This window comes from Platalea leucorodia (assembly GCF_965183815.1).
Source record: "Platalea leucorodia genome assembly, chromosome: 3".
Lineage (NCBI taxonomy): Eukaryota > Metazoa > Chordata > Aves > Pelecaniformes > Threskiornithidae > Platalea > Platalea leucorodia.
The window spans coordinates 76,303,770-76,327,127 of record NC_138825.1 but is presented as its reverse complement, the minus strand read 5'-3'; the positions used below and the strand labels follow the sequence as shown (position 1 = coordinate 76,327,127).

The window sequence follows — 23,358 nt, the reverse complement described above, 5'->3', positions numbered from 1 at the left end:
GACTAATACAGTAGATCTTCTCTACAGAAAATATTTAGTGGTGAAATATTTAGAGACCTGATCAAAAAGCTCAATAAAGGTTATGGTGGCCTCTTTGGTTTCCACATTTGCAAGGGCATACCTCTCTTGCACTAAGTTCTAGACCCTGTTCAGGCTTGCAGATCAAAACACAACAGCGAAAATGTACATTGTGCCACGTGCCAGGTTACATCTGTGATCACATATGGGCTGTTTAAGGTTGGCCTGTTCCACAGGTAGGTATTTTTTATATATATGCTTCTGCTTTCTTGAAATTCTGGAAGAGTTTAAGTGGCTGAGGGACCTCTTTTTGACATCCAGGGCAACTAGTTCACTGGGGAAGCTTGCTGGTTTTAGTGACAGATACAGTGCCCTCAAAATATAAACTGAACTAATATAATATAAAAAAAAATAAACAGAATATAAAAAATATAAACAGAACTCATGAATCTGTTCTCTAGACAATCTTTGGGCTTAAAGATGGCTATGGTCAATACTGCAGTTGTATTTTCTGTTATCAGAGAGAAAGGTCATGGTCCTTCTGCTGTATAGGGAAGCTTTAAAGCAATGTATTTCAGATATATCTTATCTGAACAGATGATGGGCACTTAAAGGCTAAATCATTTAGGCGGTCTGCTTCTCAGATGGAAGCTAAACTGCATTCAAAACCTTCAACAAGACATGCATTTTTATTCCTGGGAGGGGCATGGAGATGGTTGGAATCTCTGTAAAGTACTTTGTTAGTCATAAGATCTTTTTAATGCATATAAACAAACTCATTTTCTAGGCTGCATCACAAAATCAGACAGCTCAGATAAATATTTGTCTGTCCTCTGTGTGGCTTAGTCTGTCTCCAGATCTTCTGTGTTTCTTACTTTGAAGTTGTGTAGTGTTGTGCCCACATAGTCTGTCCTTGGACAAAAAGATAATGCTCTCTACTGGTCTATACTTCCTATCTTTTGCTGGAACATCCATTTTGTTCCTGTTCTTTAGCTAAGAAAAGTAATCTTTTTTTTTTCACCTTAGAAACAACACAGTGAACAGGAGGACTTGCTGATATGATGCACATTTCTGTTACCAGATTTGATCCCTGCCCCCCTTTCCCCTCTGTAGTGTAAGATCCTTGCCTTCATGGAATTTAACTATTCTACAACTGTGTTATCATCTTGGACTGCTGCCTTAAATTGAACCAGGATGATTTGTCCTTCAGCTCTGTTCTTTACCAGCCAGCTATTTTGACTTGTCTCTACCCATTTCTCACTCTGTATCAGTGATGTGCCTTATTTTTCTTAATAAGAGATCAGATTCTGCTCTGTAAATTCAGTGTTTGAACCTTTGTCCCCTACAACATGTGCCAATAAAAACTGTATTCCTGTGCAATCAACTTGGAGAAATGAAGAGCCAAGCTCTCATGAGATCCTCTGTACCAACAGTTTTTCTAGGAACTTACTTGAAATTCTTGCTATGTACTTTGAAAACTGTATTTACTTCCATATACTCAGTTTCTGAAAGGCCTTATTTATTCAGGACAAAACAGTCTCTCTGTTCTGCCCATTCAGAAAAATAGCCATTTTCCACTTGTAAACTGCAAGCAAAAGCTTTGGGTCATTAAGAAGAATGATACTGGAAAATACGAAGGGTATGGAAACCAATCAAGATTTTTCCAAGCAGATCTGAGCCACTGTATCTGGACAAGCTATAGGATAGTCAGGATGAATCTCACTGCAGTAGTCAACATTCTGCCCAACAAGACCCTAGTCATCATCCGTACAAAAATTTTTTAATTCTTCAAGCCCTGCCTACTGATGTTGTGTTCTGGAAATATTGTCAGGTGTGACATCTTTAGATGGACTCCTCGTTGAGAAACCAGTGTTTCAGTTGCTCTCCTTGCAAGTGTGCTCATCTCCACATAGGTGGTGGCAGTTGCTTTGTGTTCTCTGCAGTGGGATGTGCATCTGCTGAAGGAGCCATAGTAGAAAGGAGTTACACACCTTGCAATAAATGAAGCTCTTCAGGTTGTGCATTCTGTGTGCACAGTCCTAATCCTGCACCTCTCTCCTCCCTTAAGTCCTATGCCCCTTGATTCCACAGTGGAGACAAACAGAAGCACAGATATAAACGCTGTCCTTTATGTCTGAGTGCAAAGCATGATGAAAAGTATGATGTATATTGTATGGACGCTAGTAACCAAAAATCTCTGAACTTAAACATATAAAACATGTGCATATCCACAGTAAAGTGCATACACATAGCACATCTTGAAGAAATTCAGTTCTTGTAAGGTAAGTACTGTCTTTGTTTTGTGAACCACTGGTATTATGTCATAAATTTGCTACTTTTAAAATGTTGTGTAAAATAATGTTTAATATCTAATTGGTATGTCTGTATTTCTTTTTTACTCAAACTGGAAAAAATCAGCCTTCATCACAGCATTCACTTGCTTTTATGGGCTGCTGTTCAAAAAACCTGCTCACTTCTTCAGATCTCCTACATCAGTCACTTGTCTACTACATCATTTATTTCCCAGATTCTGCTGTTAGTCTGCTTTGTAATGATAGGATAGTATCTCTTAAATTATGTCCAGTACTAACAGATAACTGTGTGTCAAATAGATATTTCTCTATACTGTAGATAATCTAAAAAAGTTAAAACTGTAGGTATAGCTGTCAACTTTAGCACTATTTACCTTTCTCATCCACTTAATCTACCATGTTTCTGTCTCCAATGGAAGACTAAGGCACTGGTTTTGTAAAGGTCCAATGTAATTATTAAGCAGATCTCTCCAAGACCCCAAATCTTCAGTGGCTCCCCATGCTTTACTTGCTTTTCTAATCTTTGCATTTATCTCCCTTCAGATCTCAACATCTGCTGCAGTTTGACTGCCCAGGTTAGTGAAATTTTCCCCCTTTATCCACTTCTGTAATTATCCTGTGCACCCGTTTCTTTCCTGGTATTCCTCAATGTTGATCTGGCAGTATTTATTCTTAGCTAGATTGTCCACTTTTAACATTGGGGGTGGTGGTGGGAAAAGAAAGAAATTATTTCCTACTTTATACTTGTAATTGTTATGAAAGCATATTTAAACTATGTTTTCCAAATAAGTACTGGAGAAGAATAAAAATCATAAGCACAGAAAGAGTAGAAACAGAAAAGAATAAACCAAATGTTTTCTGATTTTTTTTTTTAGAAGTAAAAGTAAATGAAAGTTTACAAAAAATATTTTTAGGTAGCGGGTATGCTCAGGTACAAGCAATAAGATGATGTTGAAGGATAAGAGCAAAGCAGTCTTTCTCAGGTCTATGCAACAGTACCAGATGGAAAGGTCTGAGTTACATTATGATTTTCTTTGTATCAGTCTCTAACAGCACACTAGTTAATGTACTCTTGCATAACACAAACTATTCTAATAGCAAACAGAGCATATAGTTCAAAGCTGGATTAAACTGTAAAGTGTATTTTTTTAAAATGCTATTTTAATGGCAAACGCAGCATCCTCTCTTTGGATGCTTGAAGCATCTTGACCTGAACTAAACTCTTCAAGCTCCACAAGTGCCCAGAAGCCTGAGATCACAGCTGATGTTTTTTCCTGCTATCCTCATACAGAGTAAAGAAACCTAATCTCCAAAATTAAGTGAAGAACCTTCCTTCATTCGTATACAGACCAGGTTTTGTGTCCAGTTTCTGCTCCAAGAAGAGCTGCATAGAAAACCCTCTTTGCTTTTTAAATCCCATTCAGACTTGTGAATTTCTTTCCATGTATTTTGAATTTTCCTTTGAGGAAATCCTGGAACCTAGCTCTTTCCATTTGACTGCCAGTAATTGTCAAGCTGTGAGCTATTTTTCAGGTTCTTTTCTGATGACTGAGTTAAAATTTATCATTACTACTGAATGGAATATTTCCTAGGAAAAGGGAGAGGTCGTTTTGGATTGATCCAGGCAGGAAAGACAATTGAACATGAATGTCTATCCTGAGTAAGGGCTGTATCTCTGTATGAGGAGGGGAGACTGTCATTATCATCTCTTCTTGTTGTGTTTTAAATGAAAATATGACTACCTGATTCAATTTCCCTGGGCCCTGATCTGGTAGACATTTGGCAATGTATTTGGGACTTCCATCTAGAATTGAGACTCTTGTGAGAGCTTTCTTCTGCGTTTTCAGTAGAATGAGACAGGCACTTCACCCAGCTCTGTGAGAGCTGAGGTGATTATGACCATGTCCACAAGTAGATCTCTGATATCAAAGTGTTATGGATGCCCTCAGATTTATGTGGCAGCTGAATAAAGGTTTGAGAATCTATGTTTTGATTTTACTCACCTAAGTCCTATGCCTTAAGGAGCCTAGTCCTGAGAGACTTGATAAAAGTAGCACAAATTCTGTTGTGGTGTAAGGAAGTCAACCTCTCTTAGAAGATGACAGTAGCATTGTAACATGTAGGCAGATGAATGAATCCTGATTTTACTAACCAGTTAACTCCAAGTTAGTTGCTTATTGTGTTGCTCTTCAAGATAGGTAAGAAATACAATCTTTATGTTCATAAATTTTAGAAGGGACTACTGTAATTAGCTCCTTTCTTTTCGCACAAATGAGTTGTACAATCTTGTCTGGTAATCTTATTGCTATTTCTACTGGTGAGTTGAAAAATTTACTTGAGGTAACAGCATTATTTTGTAAAATAGAAATGCATCCTTTTGTAAAAGCTTTTTGTTCCTGGCTAATTACTTTCACTGATGCCAATAAACACTTATTTTCAGTCTGATCTTAGTCCAGCTTCCAGTGTTTCTCTTTGCCTTTGTCATCTTCCTGTCTGAGTAGTTACAGATCATGAGCTCTCTCCTGATAAATTTTTCAGTATAGCAGATTCCAGAGACCTTGAATCAAGTCTCATAGCTGTCTTTCAAGACGTTTTTCAAGCTGAGGTGTACTCACCTCACTTGACTTGAAGACCTTTAGTGTGACTGACTAGTCCTTATGGTCCAAAGAATAAGCTTCTCCACAGAGCAATTTGGAGCATCAGCATCAAAGCTTCTGAATTGTCTCTCAAAGAAACTTTTTTTGTATCAGTTAGGAAGACTAGTTGGCTAAGGCTGACATCTGTGTAAGTTCAGCAGTGAGAAGACATCCTTTTGTGACATGTAAATGCTGTAGCTAACACAATATTCTAATAAAGGTCTTGCTTGTTGTATTAAAGGGTGTTAGCGCTTCCTTTTTTCCACTTACTACTTCATTTAATTGGTGAATACACAGTCCCACTTGTCCTCGCATATAGTCAACTGTAAGCTTACCTTCAGCTTGGAACTGAATTGTCAGAAGCTAAATATGTGCTTTCTATAAAATTTATGTAATATTTCCAGCAATGTCCAATTTAGGAAAAAATAAGGAAGGAAATTATGTATTTAAGTGAAGTAACTATAACTACTAAGAGTTCTTAGTTTAAAAGAATCACTTTTGTTAACATATCTTTGCACTTATTTCTGGGCAAATAGCATATGCTGTTATATTCCTCTTCTCAGTATTCTTTTCTTTTTAAGCTAGGCTAATGAAGTTTGACCTTATTTGTTTGGAACTCAAGGCCAAGGCATTATCATCACTAGACAGAATAGTACAATAGATGTATTTTTTCTTTTTTTAAAGTTGAGGAAGACTAAACTGGATGTGTAGCAGCAGACTTGTATTAAAATTTTACTGAAGTATGCTAAATAAAATTAATCCGTACTATAAGCTTTTAATTTAATATTATAAAGAGGATAAACTTGCTAATACTAGCTTTTAGTTGCTCCACTTCTATTAGCTGTGTTGAGAATCCATCTTAAATTGTGTTTACAACAATTAGCCAAAGTGTTTTTTTAATAAGTCCAGAGCATACAATGTTAATCATGAGTGGCTAGTGAAGTATTTTCCTGTTACTTTAGGTGTTTGTACAGGATATCTTAATCCATTGTTTTGATATTCCATAATTTCTTAATCATAGCCTATCATATAATATGCTCAGTTTTAATTACATAAGTTATAACCTGATAACACTTTATCGCATTAGTAAATGCCACAATGATTTGAAAAGAATTACTTACATTATGCTTCTAAAATTTAAGTGGTGATGTCAGGAAATTGCTTCCTTCAGTCATAAGGTTACTTTTAATGAAATGTGCAGTGGAGTTTTACCAAGCTAGAGCCAAAAAAGAGTTTCCAAGTTATGACACTAAATAAGTATGTATTTGTGACTATACTAAGACATCCATCAAATCACTTCATGAATCATAGAAAATAAGACTGGTGGTATCCCAGAACTTTACCCAATTTACCGAGTTTTGTGAATACAGACTTACTCTGGTAAAGGAACTTCTTAAATATTTCTTTTCTGTAATCTTTTTTCATAAGTCATGCTTATCAATTTTCTGCTTATTGCCAAATCTTTCTTTTGGATTCTGTACATATGGTCCGGTCCATGTCTTTTAATAATGAGTAATGACCAAAACAGGACATAAGAATTCAGCTGAGGCCTTACCGGTACTGAGCAGTATGTGAAGGTCACATCATGTCATGAATTGATGTATTCTATTATTTTTGCAAAATGATGATATTATTAGAACATGCTGAAGTTTAATCTGCTAAACCTTCAGTTCGCTTTCTAAAGAGCTGTTGCCAGATGATTCTTCCATCTTGTATTCATGCATCCAATTTTTACTTCACGTAATGTTTTTTGAATATTTACCTCATAATGTTTTTATGGAAATTAATCATATTTATTTCACACTACTGACTGAGATGCCAGGTTGCCGAGATAATTTTGAATTCTAGTCTTCTTTACAGTGCCTGCAGTACTCATCATTTGATGTAATTTGCAAATTTAATACATATATTCTCTATTTCACTGTCCATATCATTAATGAACATGTGAAATAGTGGTAGATTTGGGCAGGTTTTTACAGAGCCTTCTTTGGCATATTCAATTTTGCAGTGAATCACTATTTAAAAATAGCTCTTCCAAACATTTGAACATCCATCTTTACAGTTGTTCTATTTAAGTCACATATTCCAAACTGGCTCATAAGAATTGTTATGTTTGAGAGAATTTCAAAACACTGGCCAAGGTCAAAATTTGTTACATCTGTGCTTCCCTCTGTCAAGGTTTGCTGCCTACCATGTAATAGAGAGAAATGAGGGTTGTTTTTTTCACAAATCTATGTTGATCCTTAGCTTATGATGTTACCTGTTAAATGTTTATGAATAGTTCTTTTTGTTTCCTTTGCTGCTGCTATTCTGGAAATTCAGGTTAATGTGATTGACCTGTAACTCCCTAGGACTTGCTGACAGTAGCTCACTTTGGACATAGTGGCTAGTTGAGTTTTGGGAGTAAGATAGGCCCAGGAAACACTGCTTTAGGGCCACAAGGGATGGGTAGAACTAAGACTGTAAGTTGTGGATTGTAGTCACAAATGAGAATCAATTTTAAAAAATGCTTAAAAAGGGTAAGTTTATTTAACAATTTAACTCTCAGTCCTCATGTATGTAATACTTCAGTTCTTACATATCCCTGGCTTTATTCCTCATCCTTGTTCTCAGTCACTGTGAGCTTCCCCAGATAATGTGTGTGCCTTACTTATCTTGCTGCTGCCACCCAAGCCACACCAATCCACCAATATCCTTGTGCCCATTTCTTTATGCTGTCTCTTGTGGCTCCAATGGGATCCAGTCTCTCTTGGCACCTCCAGGAGCCAGTGGAGGACAGGACCTGAAAATACCCTGAGATGAAGTGGAGTGAACGAGGGAAAGAGCAGAAGTCATGGACTCTCTTGTGCTGCAGTGTAGGCATTGTCCCCCATCCTTCAGGCTTTTCTCAGTCATGCTTTCTTGCACTATCCCTGAATATCTTTCAGGCCTACCAACTGGCATTCACTCTCTCAAGACCTGAGAACTGGTTTAATTGCTTTAAAAATTATTAGCGTCTGTGACTCTAACTAGGAAAATTGTTTTTTGGTTAAAACAATATTATTGGTTTCTCCAGTTTAAGTTTTCTGCTACTGATTGCCTATTTTGATCTAACAGCCCTGAGATTTTTTTTATTATTATTTAGGGCAAATTTCTTCACAACTAGCTGTTTTCGGGGGGAAAACCAAACAATTTTAACTAATTGTCAACCTGAGTTTTTCTTAATCTAATCAGAATTATTATTCTGTTTAATCTGCTTTACTTAGTGGAATAGTAGAAAATTTCCCTATTACCATGTAATAATCACCTTGTTTCTTGTTCATTATGTAGATTAAATTGACCAGATGTAGAAAGAGGAAGTATCACTGTTGTAGCAAGTATGTAAACAGGGATTATGTTCAAGATGTATATATGCATATTTTTGTCATGTGAAGACACTTAATTTCTAAAAAAAAAATGCTACTGTATTCATCTCAGGACGATGGCACTCCCTTAAAAATGGATCTGCATTAGGTATTAGTAATGCTATTTCATGTCTCTTAACATGAAGAACATCATTGTTTCAGATGTTCAGGAGTTAGGAGCTGCTCGTTCGTTTGCTAGCTTTTGGCTCATCAGTAAAAGTTTCTTTGGTGGAGTCTGGACCAGAAATGTATTTGCATTAAATGATCTTCCCTGTGCCTAGTATCGTATGGTTCTCTGGCAACCGAGTTTCTTTCTCTGATATTTGCGCCCCCCCCCCCCCCCCCCCCCCCCCCCCCGTTTTTGTGGTCAGTCTTTATGTTAGAGAATAGAGTGACGTGTCTAGAGTTACTTTATGCTCTGCTTTTCAGCCCATCTGGAATCTTTCAACCTTCCAGAACAGTTCACTGCAAAGTTCTTGATATATCTTTATCAAGGCAACAGTTAATATTTTTCTCTAGGCCTTTGAAGGAGTTGGCTTGTTCAGGCATGTGGTTGACTTGTTCATTGAAGGAAGGCTGCTGTGTGATGGCATGAACAGTACAGAAAGATCTGTACGTCGTCAGTAAGGCTGTTCTTTTCTCAGGAGATGTGTGTGAAATAAACCCAAGCTCTTAGTTTTCTGAAATTCTGAAGATCTAATTGTAGTCTTGAAGATGGGCACCAGTATAATTTTTCTACATATACCCACTCCATTTGTGTCCCGTCAGTTGCTAATATCCTAACTTGCACATGCACTTAGTTTATTTTTGTCTTTTGCCTTTCTTGCACTTACAGCTTGGAAAAAACAAATTCTGAGTGATGGAATGACAAGGCCATCATGCCTTCTAATAATACGGAATGGGTTTTTGAAGGGCATGGTAGTAGTAATCAAATCAATAGATTATGGAGGTATTGCCGTGCCTAGATTGATGGCTAAGTCTCATACATTATACATGCCTAGAATTATTTTGGGTGTCTGGATTTAAAATTGTTGCATGGCTAAGAGGGCCAATTAGTACTGAAAAAAACAATGTTATTAAAGTAGTTCTGGATGTTACAAGTGCTTATACCTCAGGGCAGACTCCATACCATGAGACCTATGATCAAGTCAGTCTCTGATCATAGTTTTTGTCTGTAAGGTTATGTTTTAGACTCATCTGACACCACACGCAAAGCTTCATCTTCATTACTTATAGGTACGGCTCACCACTTTGCATTCCAAGAAAGTACAGTTTTGCCTGGATTTCTATAGAACTCATGCATTTCTGGAAAGCATGAAGAATGAAAAGTTTGTGTAGGCTATCCTTTTTTTCTTTTCCTGTCTGGGAAAGTAAAATAACACCCAAAAGAACCCCTCTCAGCTCTTTCAGAAAAGAATTTGGAGCAGTTAGGAATAGTATCTCCAATTTACAAATGGTACCAGCAGTACTCTGTAAACACTTCCTTTTTTCATTCAGAACCAGTGTAAGGACAGTGTCAGACATTAGGACTTGCATCAGGACTTGAAAATGCTGGTTTTCACATGCTCAAACTTTTCTAGGTTATATATTGCTGTTGGCCATCTCGTTTGGCGAGAAAGATTGCATTGCATTTAGCCTGCTAAAGCTTTACTTGATTGGAAATTCCCAAAATGGAATATACGCAGGAGGAAAGCAGTTGCCAGAGAAAGAATTATTTCTTACTAGTTCATTACCACTTCTTTCAGATTCAGGTTCTTTGTTTGGAAAAAGGAACTGGAGCTATACTCAGATTTCTCTCTCTATCTTTGATTCAGTGCATGAATATAGCTAAAATGTGTGTGCATTGAATGGAAGATCTTGGCAAAATCTGGGTCTTGGCTGGATGGAGAGAGGTTAGCTAGGACAGTGTATCTGAAAGCATTCCAGCCACTACGAAGTGGTTAATCTTTCTTCTAGTCTCATCCTAACAGTAAAGAGAATTTGGACAATAAGATCTGTGTTTGTATGCATTACCCTGATAACAGAGAGCAAAGGTATAAGGTAAAATGCTGCTGCCAGGGATGCATTCAGTTGTATTGTCCGCTGTCAGTGTCTTGATTTGGAAAATTGCATTGTACAATGATAACTTGCTTTAAAATAGTAAAGAAGCTATGCTAGTCTAGAAAATCTTGCACTGGTTGGCTCAGGCAAAATTACTGGCCTTTTCTACATTTGGAAAAACCAGCCCTGCAATTCAGCATGCGCACAGCTCTAATGAGAGTGAAGAGCTAGCTACATTACTGAGAACAGGGAAAACCCATAGGGAAATGCTTTGGCCTTCAATGTGTCTGCTGTGTGCCTGGGTCCCCATTTGACTGCTGTAGATAATATCTAAAGAGTCATATAATTACAGCCTGTACAGCTCTGCAATGGCAAGAGTTAGTGCATGAGATGCTGCCTGAGAAGGTTCACAAGTAATTGCCCATCATGGGATTTTTGAGTAGGTCTATCTGTTAAAAATCTGTGGAAATCTGAATTTTGTTTAAGCTACTTCATCATAAGTAAATGTATTTAACCTATAGTTACAAGAAGTGTCTCTAAGTCCATAATGAGGTAGCACTTACAGTACTGAATTAATCCTGAATTGCTGCATTTTCAGAAATTCAGTTAATAATACTGCTGTTACTTACAGCTTACTTAGTGACTGTATCGCTGAAAAATAAATATGCTGCTAAGGATCAGAGGGTCAGCTCTGAGGTCAGACCAGGTTGCTCAGGGCTTTGTGCACTTGGGTCTGGAAAACCTCCACAGAAGGAGACCGAACAAGCTCTCTGGGCAGCCTGTGCTGCTGCCTACTGCCCTCCTGGGGAAAAAGTTTCTCCTTGCATCTAGTTGGAAGCTCTCTTTAAGGTTATGGTGTGCTTAAGAGGAGTGAAAGCTAAAAAAATAAATCCTAGTTTAGATATTTGGAGATAAGAGATGAGTAGTGGTTATTTTCCTACTTTAGGAGTTGACTGAATCCAATATTTTCCCCCCTTGATCTGAGAGAGGACAGCATTTCACTCTTGAGAGGGCTGCTTTGAGAAATCCAGTTACTCAGTTGCAGATGCAGGGTTAATAGTTATCTAGATGTAGAGCTTTATCTTACCTCTTGAAAAGCCTCTGGAGAGTGGGTGAATCAGGTCTGCTAATTAAACAAGCCAGAGGCTGCAGAAGCATGGAAGCAGAACAGGTGACAAGAATGGCAGAAAATACCTTGGCTTCTCTCGCTGGCTGGGCCAGCAGGTGTTGGCAGGCACAGAAAGGTAGGGGTGGGAAAACTGTCAGCTTTTCCTCTTCTCACCTTTGACAGAAAGGGAATCAATAGGACAACTTATCTTTCATGTTTAAATATTATTCCAGAAGAAAAATTTCATCAGATTCTGTTCCCAAATGTGTCTTTAAAAAGCAAATTAAAAAATGCCTCAAAAAAAGAAAGAGCAAGTGTCTGTCTTCAACTGAAGTTAGAAGTTATTCTTTAAAAACAAAACAAACCCACTAACTCTTATTTCCTTTCTGACAAAATTAATTCTATTGGACAAATTAATATTACATTTCATAGACTTTCTGTGACATGTCAACAAAACCCAACTGATTTTATAGTTAAGAAAATCACCGTCACTCAGCAAATCCTGTTTATGTTGGGGGAAAAAAATAAAAAGGCTCTGCTAGTGTATTAACACTCTGGCCAGGAAAGAATCTTGACTATTTTGCTCTAGAAGTATTTACTAAAATGGAGCTTTTCAATTTTATAGATAGGAGAATAATGGTTCTCTAGTTTAGAAGTGATATCACATAACCAGAATTAATGACAAAAACTGGTGTGCAGCTTTGTCTATCCAGATCTGTTGGCCTGTGGTCACCTTGTCTCTCAAATGTTTTTACTACATTTTTCCTTATAATCAGCTTCTGCCGTTTGTTTCTTCACACCTCTGAGTCTTTTCTTGTTCAGGACTAGTTATGAGCACAGAGATAGCAGGACTATGCAACTGATTTCTACATCTAATCTACATCTAATCTACATCTAATGCCCATTTTGGCATATTTGGTATTGCCAAATGTGTTTCAAAAAGATTGTGCAAAAAATCTTTCTTATGGGTAATTTCTGGTCTTCATGGTTGATTTTAAAAAAACAAAAACAAAACGAAACAAAAAAACCCCACCAAAACCAAACCAAACAAACCACAGCAACAACGAAACAAAAAACACTGTAGAAACAGACAATATAAAAAAATCTAAATCCATCAAGCCAGTCTTATGATTTTTAACATGACCTGAAAGGTTAGAATTACTGACACTGGTAGTTCATCACATTGTAGCTGACAGTCTGGTGTCAGGACCGTCGTCGGTCAGTTGCTCTAGTTCTTTAGGTTGAAGTGGCTGATAAATCATTCTTCCAGTTTGCCCTACTCATTGCTGCTGTAGCTGCACCCTCTCCTGGAAGTGCTTGCTGTTGTGTCTGGCACTGCAGGTGGTTCCCGCTCCTCTTCCTCCTTGCCCCTGGATGTCAGGGTGGTGATGGAGGTCAGGATGAGGCAGTCTAGAGGGCCCCTCCTGCTTGCGCTGTCTGGCCTCCAACTCTCTGCCCCTCTGCTTCTTGCTCCCGCCCTGAGCTATGTTACAAGCTTGGTAGCATGTATCTCTGTCTTAATGCACAGTATTGTGCTGATACTCATTAATCGTTCGGTACCTTCGGACCTCAGAGCATGGCCCAGCTGGTGAAGCAACCACTTCTAGGCAGCCCTTGTGGATTCTGCGTTATGGTAAATCTATGACTAGTAAATTAAATGTGGCTGGGGACAATGCTTCTAGGTTCTCTTCAATTTCCTTGGTATTAGGCGCAGCCTTGTTTTCTTGAATTAAGTTCTTTAATTGTGAATAAAGCAACAACATGTTTCAGATTATTTTTAATGTATTGCACTTAATACTGATAAACCAGTGCAAAACTTATTCTAAAATCTGTAAAAGCAGAGTAAGTTAGTTGACCATTTGTAGCCATATTTGTAAGTCTGAGATTCACAGATTACTTCTATTTAACTCAAGTTTTCTAAGGTTTATCTTCCTTTTAATTCTAAAGCCAGTTTTTTTTTCTCAACCCTCTCTTCAAACAGATGAAGCATGTAAAAGACAGATTTGGTGACAGCGTGCCAGAAGAAGTGCTTCTGCTGTGTCTGGGCATTACGTCAGGAGTTGGCAGATTGATCTTTGGCAGAGTTGCAGATTATATTCATGGTGCAAAAAAAGTTTATTTACAGGTAAGTCTTCACACAGTTCTGAAGGAATATGCGAACAATATTCTGAAGGCTTTGGTTGCAGATACTATTAAGTAAGGAGAATTAACTGATTGGAGATTCAAATTTGAGAAGTTTCAAAACTCTAGGAAACTCAATGTTTGGTTTTTGATACTAGGAACCTTTGGTGCAAAGTTCATAAATCTCTGATTTTTTTATTCTCTTTTTAATGCTAAGGAAACATGTCTACTACCTGCTGGCTGTTTTCAGCTGGGAATGAAAGAAATTACTAATCATTAGCATGTGAGTGAGAAAGCCTTTGGGGATTCTCTAGATTCTGCTTTCCCTGATTTATTCCATGATTTCTTAATGGTTGCAGAAAGATTAGTATTTTTTTCCTATGTTCCTCTGTTAAGGATTTTGGATCTCTGTTATTGATCTTTGATAGGTGATAATTTGGGGTCAAGTATGTTCTGTGCATAGTGCACACAGGTAAAGTCATGGGCATATGAGGTGCTTAGTTGAGGAGATTTTGCTGAATGAAGGGGTTTACTTGCAGAAAGAATCACAGCTTCCAGAAATGCTGAAGCTTGGGGATGAAGGAAGATATACACTTTTTCCCCTCCACAGTTATAAATGATATTTTTTTTAGAAAGTAGAAGCGTTAGTGTAGATTTTTGGAAAAACTTTAGTTAATAACTAGCATGTCATCAGCCACTTGGTGTTCTTGTTTTGTTGTTTTAAAGTGAATAACAAGGGAGACATCTAATGGCTATTATCTGTACTACATTATTGAAAACAACATTTCTTAGGAAAGAACTATCTTTCTGAAGATGGAGTATTTGTTGCCATGGTTACAATCCTGGTCTCTATTATCAGGGACTCTAAATTTATGTATCATCTCATTCATTTGCACTGATTTCCTGAAAGTGTCACAATAGGTATTAAATGTCAATATTAAGATAAAAAGTGGAAAGGCAGCATTGAGATGTTACACGTGATTTACAAAGTACAAATACCAAACTTGCAGTAAAACTACGAGCTTTCTTATTCTTTTCTTCAAATAGCTAGAATTGAAAACCGTGGACTTTTGTTTAGGGCATGAACTAGAATGCTTTTGAGTACTGTTGGTTTCATCTAGTTTTAAGCCAAAAAAACACGTTCACTTTTGGTAAGCCATGCTCCAGCATCTTCAGCTCTTCTGTTTCAAAACAGCATTTTTGAGGGAAAGTGAATATTCACCTCAAGTAGTGTTCTGGATTGTCCAACAGTTCATACTACCATCTTATCTCATGCAAAAATTACTTAAGAATTATTTTTGACTACTGCAAATAAAACCTCTTTCCTCTTAGAACTTTACTGTCTCATAATTGAACAACTTACACAAGTTCTACCCAGCAAGTTCAACTGTCATCTTTCTGCAGTCTGTTTTATGGACCTGTTTTGCTGGATTTTGCTTTATAAATTCTATCTTTAGTAACAGAGGAATGATGCATTCTGTCTCTTCTGGATACAAAGATTAGTGATTCTGGTTTTAGTGCTGCTTTTACCATAATATGATAATACAAAGAATCTGGTCAACAATATCTTGTTTAGAGTTTGTCTACAGATAAACACATTACTACTTAAATATAAACTCATCTCAGATAATATTTGTATTTTCTGTATCAGAATACACAGAACTGAGAATTGAGAAGTCTAACTATAGTGTTTTAGCTATATTAAACTTCTGATATTTTTGTGGCTTTCATTTGTGAAAAGAGCAGGGAGTAACTTTTCAAAAAATGTTACGAGAAATGACTTTACATAATCACTGAAGGATAGTTGATTACAAATGGATTTTGAAAACTTTTGGAATTTCTTTGATTGCATGTCATGAGTTACATGTGTTTGTCTTATCTTGGTATGTAACTTCTGATGGTGGTAATCCCTGGAGACTGCTTATAATTATTTTAAAGTAAATACAGGCAGAAAATTTAATTCACTACAAATGCAAGAAAGCTCATCTGTTCCCTTTATCTTTGCTGATTTGATGCAACATGTTTCTGTATTTTTTTCCTTGGTCATGTTTAGGTGGCCTCATTCTTCTTTATTGGCCTGATGTCTATGATGATTCCACTGTGCCACGTCTTTGGCGGTCTCATTGCTGTCTGTCTCTTCATGGGCCTGTTTGATGGGTGCTTCATTTGCATTATGGCTCCTATTGCCTTTGAGCTTGTTGGGGCTCAGGATGTCTCCCAGGCCATAGGATTTTTACTAGGACTCATGTCAATACCCATGACAGTTGGTCCACCCATTGCAGGTAAGTGTAGATATGGTCTGTAGCTGTAAATGTGTTTCTACGGTTGCACGACTTCTTGGCCATATCTTCTGTTCTTACATCATAGGCAGTGCACTTACATTGGAAGTTTTCTCGGTACGTGCTCCAGAATATATGGTGAATTTAACTGCTGCTCATTATTAATTTACTGTACTCCTTTAAAGCTTGCTTCAGTCTTTTTTTTATTGTTATGCAGATGTAAAACATTCTTCAAAAGAAAGATAGGTCCTCAATCCAACTGGAAACCTGACATTTTCCATGCTGTTGAGGTGACAGCCTATACGTTGATAGTGTTACAGAAGGACTCCAAATTAGAATCTGAAAACTAATTGGACTCCAAAATTTGCTCATGCGAAAACAATTGTGAGGATAAAAGCTCCAGTCACTTTAACTGCTTCTTCGAAGTAGGAACATTTGCTGTTTTAATTCTTTGATGGGAGACTGTTTGACAAAGTACAGGTTTTGAAGATAAAAACTGGAAGTTCTTTGGGAGATGGAAATAGCTTAAGCTATAATCCTTACCACTGATGATTTTCAATCATAATTTACCCTAAGGTCTTGTGAGTGCTACTGAAAGATACGTAGTAAGACATAACTGAACTATGCAGCATTATAAAGAACAAAATTTTAAAGCTAGAACAGCATAGACGAGGCACTTGCTGATCTGGGTACACTATCACAGCTATTAATACTTAATAGAATTTGATTAATGGGAGGAGTTTTGAGAGAGCAATTAGAGTGAATTGTTGGAAAACTCACTTTTTAATAAGAGGCTACCAGGAATGCAACATATGCAGTATATCTAGAATAAGATTAAAAGGCACCTTGATCAAAGGCAACTGTTACCAAAAGAGGGAAAAATTCTCTAAGTCATTGCAAGATTCAAGTGCTGGAGAAGCTGAAATGAGCAACTTTCAAATAGGAAATAGGGTACGTGTTTTTAAGGATAGGTGGTAATTAAGCAGTCGAGTGGTGACATACTGAGTTCTTCATTACTTGGAGTCTTTGAATCAACTCTGGAATACCCTTCTACCTATGTGTACACCTATGTTTGGCCATCAGGTAGTCATGTTTGGCCATCAGGTAGTCAGATTAGTGGTTATAATAATCCGTGCCAGCTCTCAAGTTTCTGAATCCAAAGAAAAGACATGTTTGTTGTAGATTCCCGATGCCCCATTACTTACCAGTGGTAACTCTCTGTCTTTCCAGGTTTGCTGCGTGATCGCCTCGGCAACTATGATGTCGCATTCTACCTGGCCGGAGTCCCTCCCCTTATTGGCGGGGCTATCTTATGTGTCATCCCCTGGGTCCATGAACGGCAGAAGTTAAAAGAAAAAGCAAAACCTGCTGATGGAGAAACTACTGAGAAAATGCTGGAAAATGAAAGTACTTTGGTGTTGGACACTACAGAGAAGCCAGACAAAGAAATGGAATCTGTTTTTTGATGCTTTCTTTTCCTGTACCAGCTTGACCTTCTACTGAAGCTAGATTTGTACTTTGTGGCTGAAGATACTATATGATACTGAAGAAGTTTTGAACCATTGTTCAAATTGCAAAACAGCTATAAGAATCTTTTATACTATTGAACTTTTTTTGATGAGTCGTTGAGTTTGATTTCAAGCCACATTTTCAAAGTATTTGAAGTTTTGTAGCATTAGTGTGTACGTGCGTAGTGATTCCGTGTGTGAAAAGAATATTTTTCTAATTCATCAGAACCTATTTCTGGAAGTGTGAAAGCTGGTTTTGGTTCACTGACCCAGGATTCTTCAATAACTTTTATGGTCCAATGCAGGCACACCCGTGGGTGTTTATACTGGGAAATGTAGTAGCTCTTATGACTGATCTGTTTTTTGAAGTTTCTCATGCTGTTATACAGTCTTTTATAATTCTATATCATGAACACGAATATGCATCTTTTTAATTACCTTAACTCTTCCTGAAATCGTTTTGCATTAGAAAGATAAATTATTAAACATCTGTTTTTTTCCCCGAATACTCCAGCCTGCTCAGTTTGCTTAAACACTCACCTGTTTTTGCATTCACATTTTCACAGTAGCCCAAACAAAGAACATCAAGGATGAAATTTTTGATGGGCACAGGTTTTGAATATACACAAACTAAGCTCCATGTGCAAACACGTTCAGAAGTAAAGCTGCTGAATGATAGAAATATTTTATTTGGTGAAGGCAATACTATTAATGTATGTGTGTGGTTTTTTTCCCTGCTAAACCTCAAATAGCTGATAGTTTTGAAATTGTATTGACAGTAATACTTTGGAGCAGTATTGTGAATTAGACTAAACGTCAAATTATTCTGTTGTACTTGTTAGGTTCTTTTTTTTATTCTTAAAAACAAGACAGCTTTAAAGGATACATTCTAAGTGCAATAATAAGTTGTTTTTAACATGGAAATATACACAAGCTATTAAAATGACATTCAACCATTAAAGAGTTTTTTTGCACTAAGTGAAGATGCAGGTTTATGATAGGTCTTTATAGCTGTGTTCAGTTGGGTGTAGGATATAGCTCCATATTTTCTTTGAATATAAAGTAATGCCTTTGCATGTCCTATTTCTTGCTTAACATACTAAACACGTGGCCCCTATTACTGATGTATTCTTAGGTATTATGCACTGTTTGTCAAGCAGGTATTTCTGAAAATTATTTGAAAGCATAATCCTTTGAGATGAAAACACTGCTTTTCGGTTTATCATAAAACACTTCCAAGTACATTGTTTATTTGTGGATATGGATCAGCAATGCAGTGGAATACTTAACCATTCTTTATTTCAGGTCCGTTTGACACCAATTTTTGTCTTCTTGTTTAGAAGTGTCATAGCAAAGAGTAAACTAAATGTGATCTGAAGACAGAATGCACATTTAAGTGCATTTTCTTAATGAGTAACAATACCCGTTCTTTACATAAACCATGGAGGCATACCATTTAAAAATTATAACCTTTATTATTGTCTTTTCTATTTTTATTATTTTTCTTTCTCCAGAGTTGTAGTAAATTGCTCAGAAAGCCCATGTACATTTGCAATATAAACATTATATTAGCAATACTATTGCATAGAATGTTTACATCTACCAACTTACAAAAGTCCTTTAAATATAATCACGCAAAACATCCTAATTATTGGAGACCAACGCTCATACCTTTTTTTTATGTTGCAGAGTTTCAATCCCTGCTCTTACATGAGTGAGGCTTAAAAGAATTGAGTCTTAAAATGTTAGAAGTGTATGGGAGGGACTTGGAAGGTGGAAAAAACCCAACCAAACCAATCTGTAAAACAGAGGTCCCTTTAGGTTCACTGGGACTTGTGCCTCTGCACCTCATCAGTACTTCTAAAAATGGCATTAAAGTATTCATAGTACTGTTAATTAAAATGACTACAAAATGCTGCCTTCATTACAAAATGATGTTAACAGCTTATGCTGTTCTTGTCTGGAGTATTTCTGTAGAACATGTTACTCAGTATTTTCTTCTATTCGGGCAATGCAAAAAGGTGTTAAGTAAGTTTGGTAAAAGCCTCTTGTTTCCTATTGCTTTGTTATGAAACATTAGTATTCATCACAGATCTTACATTTCGTGGGTTTTAGCTTTGAGTTTTTAACCAAAAACAAGGCTGCTTTTTAGCACTGATGCAATTTGAAATCATTGTGACCAGACATCTTGATGTAATTGTGGCATCTTCCCGACTTGCTGCTCTGTATCTATATAAATTACCTGGGAGAGAATATAAAACAATCGTTGTTAAGTTTTAGAAATGATTCAGAAATAGTATAACAATAGTATGGATTAATTATTGCCATACCCTTTAAAAATGTATCTGTACATAAAAATCCAAACTCTCATATTTGAGTAACTAAAAATGTAAATTATGCTCACAAATATGAAGGACAGCATTTAAAAAAAGAAGAGAGTATGATGAGTGAATAACTGTTTAGGAGTGATTCCTATGGTAAAACCAGCTAGTGAATGGGATGTTAGACAAGAGGGAAGCGGAGTTAGGGGTAAGGAAGCGACGCTGGTGTGAGGATGATGGAATAATGAACCTATTTCTGATGCCAGTGCTTGTTTTACAGCAATGCTAAAATTGGAAAGGCTTTGGAAAAAAATGACTTTTCTGAAAAGGTAAAAAAAGTAAATTTAACGTATGAGTATTCTATTAGCATCTTTACTATTAGCTTGTATCTATGGGGGAAATGTCCAATAGAAAATGCTCTTTATTGGACATAAGCGTAAGAAGATTGTGTCCAAAAGCTAGATAACATGCAGTTAAAATGAAAGTAAAGTTCAGGTTGCTAGCAGTGAGGCAGGCTAACCACTGAGAAACTTAGAGCTGTACTGGATTCTATATACCCTGAGGTTTTAAAAATGTCTTCCTTTAAAAAATAAACAAACAAAACCTGACCCAAACTAAAACACAAAAAACCCCAACACAAATAGCAACTATTTAGTACATCTATGAAAAAATGATTGAATAATGTAGAAATGGTTGCTATTATGAAAACTAGAAAAGCACTGAATATTCAATTTTATTTTGACTGAGTAACTGTAAACAAATTTTTGTAACAAAATTTAATTTTAGGTGCGAAAACCTGTTCATGGGGAAACCTGCTGAACTCATATTTTGATGACTGAATTCATGCCAGATTTAATCTTGTTGGGGGTAGAGTCTAAAATTAGAATGCTAGCTTAGTTCTAGAAAACCCTTAAATCATTCAGATGTATCCCTCTCTTGAAAACAGTTCAGAGTACTTTTCATAGACATTGCTCTCCCCTTCTGTAAACAGAGTAATCGTCTTTTTTCCATTAAATGTTCTCAGGGTAAGCTTCAGAAGAAATTGAGTAGAAAGAGGTTCACTTAAAACGGCAGTGTGAAATTTCCAGTCCTACTTGATGCTGCAATTTAATAGACCAGATCTTGAAACCAAGCCTTAATTTTGAGCAAGGGGTTGGTTTTATGTATGGCTGACACTTAGGTCTTTTCCGTAGGTATGAGATCCTTGTATATCTTAATATATCTGTCTGAAATAATGAAACCCCTTCAGGTTCTTATTTACAGCTAAGCTATGCAACAATATACAATGTATAATTTATAAAAAACAGCATCGTTGGATTTATTCTGGCTACATGTTAAAGGACCTGTACAAGTCTCAAACCCAGACTTGAAATTAACATACTCTTAGTTAGAATTCCTTTCATCCCGATCTTTTTGTTCAGCATTAACATTTAATTTTTTTCTTTCTAAATTTACTTTCAGTGACCATTTATGGACATTCCTGAATTTGCTTACTCAAGAGGACATAGCCATTCTGTGGCCATCCTTCAGGGTATATTCTGTGTCAGATGAGGTAGACAACTGCCATTTTTCTCCTTTGGCTCTTCGTGTGTGATGTCTGGGCATATATGTTCTCCCCTTCCCTGTGGATGTGACACTGGATTGTCAAAGCTGATGCACACCGTATCAGATAGGCATAGTACTTTTCAGCCTTCCTTTCTCAAACTTCCTCCCAGCATTAAACCTTTGCATAGCCGTAGCCTGACAGACTAAGCACGTTTTTGTGAAGTGGGACGTGTGAGGTTGAATCAACTCACAAGAGTGCTGAAGGCAGTTCTCACACATGCTAGATGAACGCTTATGATGTAAAAAAATGGACACTACCATTTTAAAGTGAAAATGCCCTGCTTGGGTTTTTTGTGTCAGATAGTACATGCCAAAGGGACAGGAGATGCTTCCTTGCAGCCCCGAAGGAAGTATCTAAGGATGGGAAATCAACGCTACTATCCTTAGGATCGTCCTTAAGGGTTAGCTTAAGCAGCCGGGTTCTCACTGCTGGCACGGGGCAGCTCGCTGCGGAGCCCAGGCGCAGGGGCTTGGCCATCCTCCCTGGGCAGGGAGCAGAGGTGCTGCCGCCTTTGGCGCCCGATTCCCCTCCGGGGAGCTGGGTGTGTTATGGAAGCTGACTTTTGGGTATCTTAACTCTTCTGTCAGAACTGACCCTCTGATATTAAAAGAGTGTGTGTGTGTGTACTTATATATAAATGCAATATATTTTGACCAGGGCATATGGAAACATTCTGCATTTAATGACAGGAGCTGTAGCGCTGGAATGTGGGAGGCAGCTGAGGAAGAATAATTATTCTTTTGTGTGTTTCACTGTGGACAAGTTCAGCACCATTATAGTTCCAGACAGCCAGTGAGTTTCTAGTCATGTAAACTGTGGCATATTTTCAGTATGCCTTTTAGTCTTTTAAAAAATATATATATATATATAGCGTCAACAGTTTTGTTTCAGAACTGCGTATGCTAAGATTAGAGTGATTTTATACTAAAATGTGTGCTAATATTGATAACACTGACATGTTTAAGTATGTTTCTAGACCTCGTGTTTTGTATGTTGTTTTTGATATTAAAGGAGATATGTTTTGCTAGCCTTAACTCCATTCCTTAAAGTTCTGCTTTGTTAGAAGGATAAGAAATGAATGTCTGATGTTTTTCATGGTGCTAAAGTAACTGTGATCAATCTCAAATTATTCAGAATAAAGATGGTAGTTCTTAAGTGCCCCATTTGTTACTGCATGCATCATTTTTAGTCTTGTTCTGTAAAACAAAAATTTTTTAAAAGTAATTTTGTGTTATATTCTGATAATTATTGAATCTTATCTGCAGACTTTTATACCAAAGCCTTTACAGCTTTTATTACCGCTGTGTTCTGATTGGAATGTCCCCATTGCATTTGCTCTTAAATTAATATATGGTGCAACCCATTTCATTCTGATGGCACTGACGATCCATTTTAAGACTAATGGTTTATAAACCTAAACTACCAGAGGTACATGTCTCTGAAAATTTTATCATCTACTCTATTTTCCATTCTGGAGTTTAACATCAAACTTAGAGAACAATTGCATTCACAAAAGGCAGAAGTAATACTGCGGGAGGGAGGGAAACGGTTACAGAACAAATGTCAGTGGCATTTTAAAAGAATTCTGTATGTTCAGTGGACCTCTGATCATTTACTGGCCTACTACCCGTTTCACCTTGACTTACCTCGGCAGTATGAAGTGTTTCCTCATTGACAGCTTCAGTTCATTCACCTTTCCTTTGTAGCAGGGCCAAATATTTCCTTTTCTTTAATAAACGTATCTGATGATAAGGGGGAAACATTCCCATTCCGCCTGGGGTTATTCTGTAGACTGCTTGTCTTTCAAATTAAAATTTGTAAAAGACACCCGAAACCTTTATAAGAGCCTGAGTGCTGTTGCCATTTCTACACTCTCAAGGTACAAAACCTCTTTGTAAGTACGTAAAACAAAAATGAGAAGCCTATGGAATACATTTCAAATACTTTTGTACCTTTTTCAGGAAGCTATTTTTATACCAGTATTTATCGTGAAAGCTAGATGTTCGTATTTTGCCTTGTTAATTAG

The 23,358-nt window shown here is 37.0% G+C and overlaps 1 protein-coding gene across 1 annotated transcript in view; it reads left to right on the top strand.

Moving 5' to 3' along the window:
• SLC16A10 (solute carrier family 16 member 10) overlaps positions 1-22,484 on the top strand; it is a 77,897-nt gene extending 55,413 nt beyond the window's left edge. Inside the window, exons 4-6 of the mRNA XM_082306144.1 lie at positions 13,479-13,622; positions 15,672-15,900; positions 17,128-22,484. Coding sequence (XP_082162270.1) covers positions 13,479-13,622; positions 15,672-15,900; positions 17,128-17,363 — 609 coding nt within the window. The 3' untranslated portion in view covers positions 17,364-22,484. The remainder of the gene's footprint in view (positions 1-13,478; positions 13,623-15,671; positions 15,901-17,127) is intronic.
• Positions 22,485-23,358: the final 874 nt, after the last annotated feature.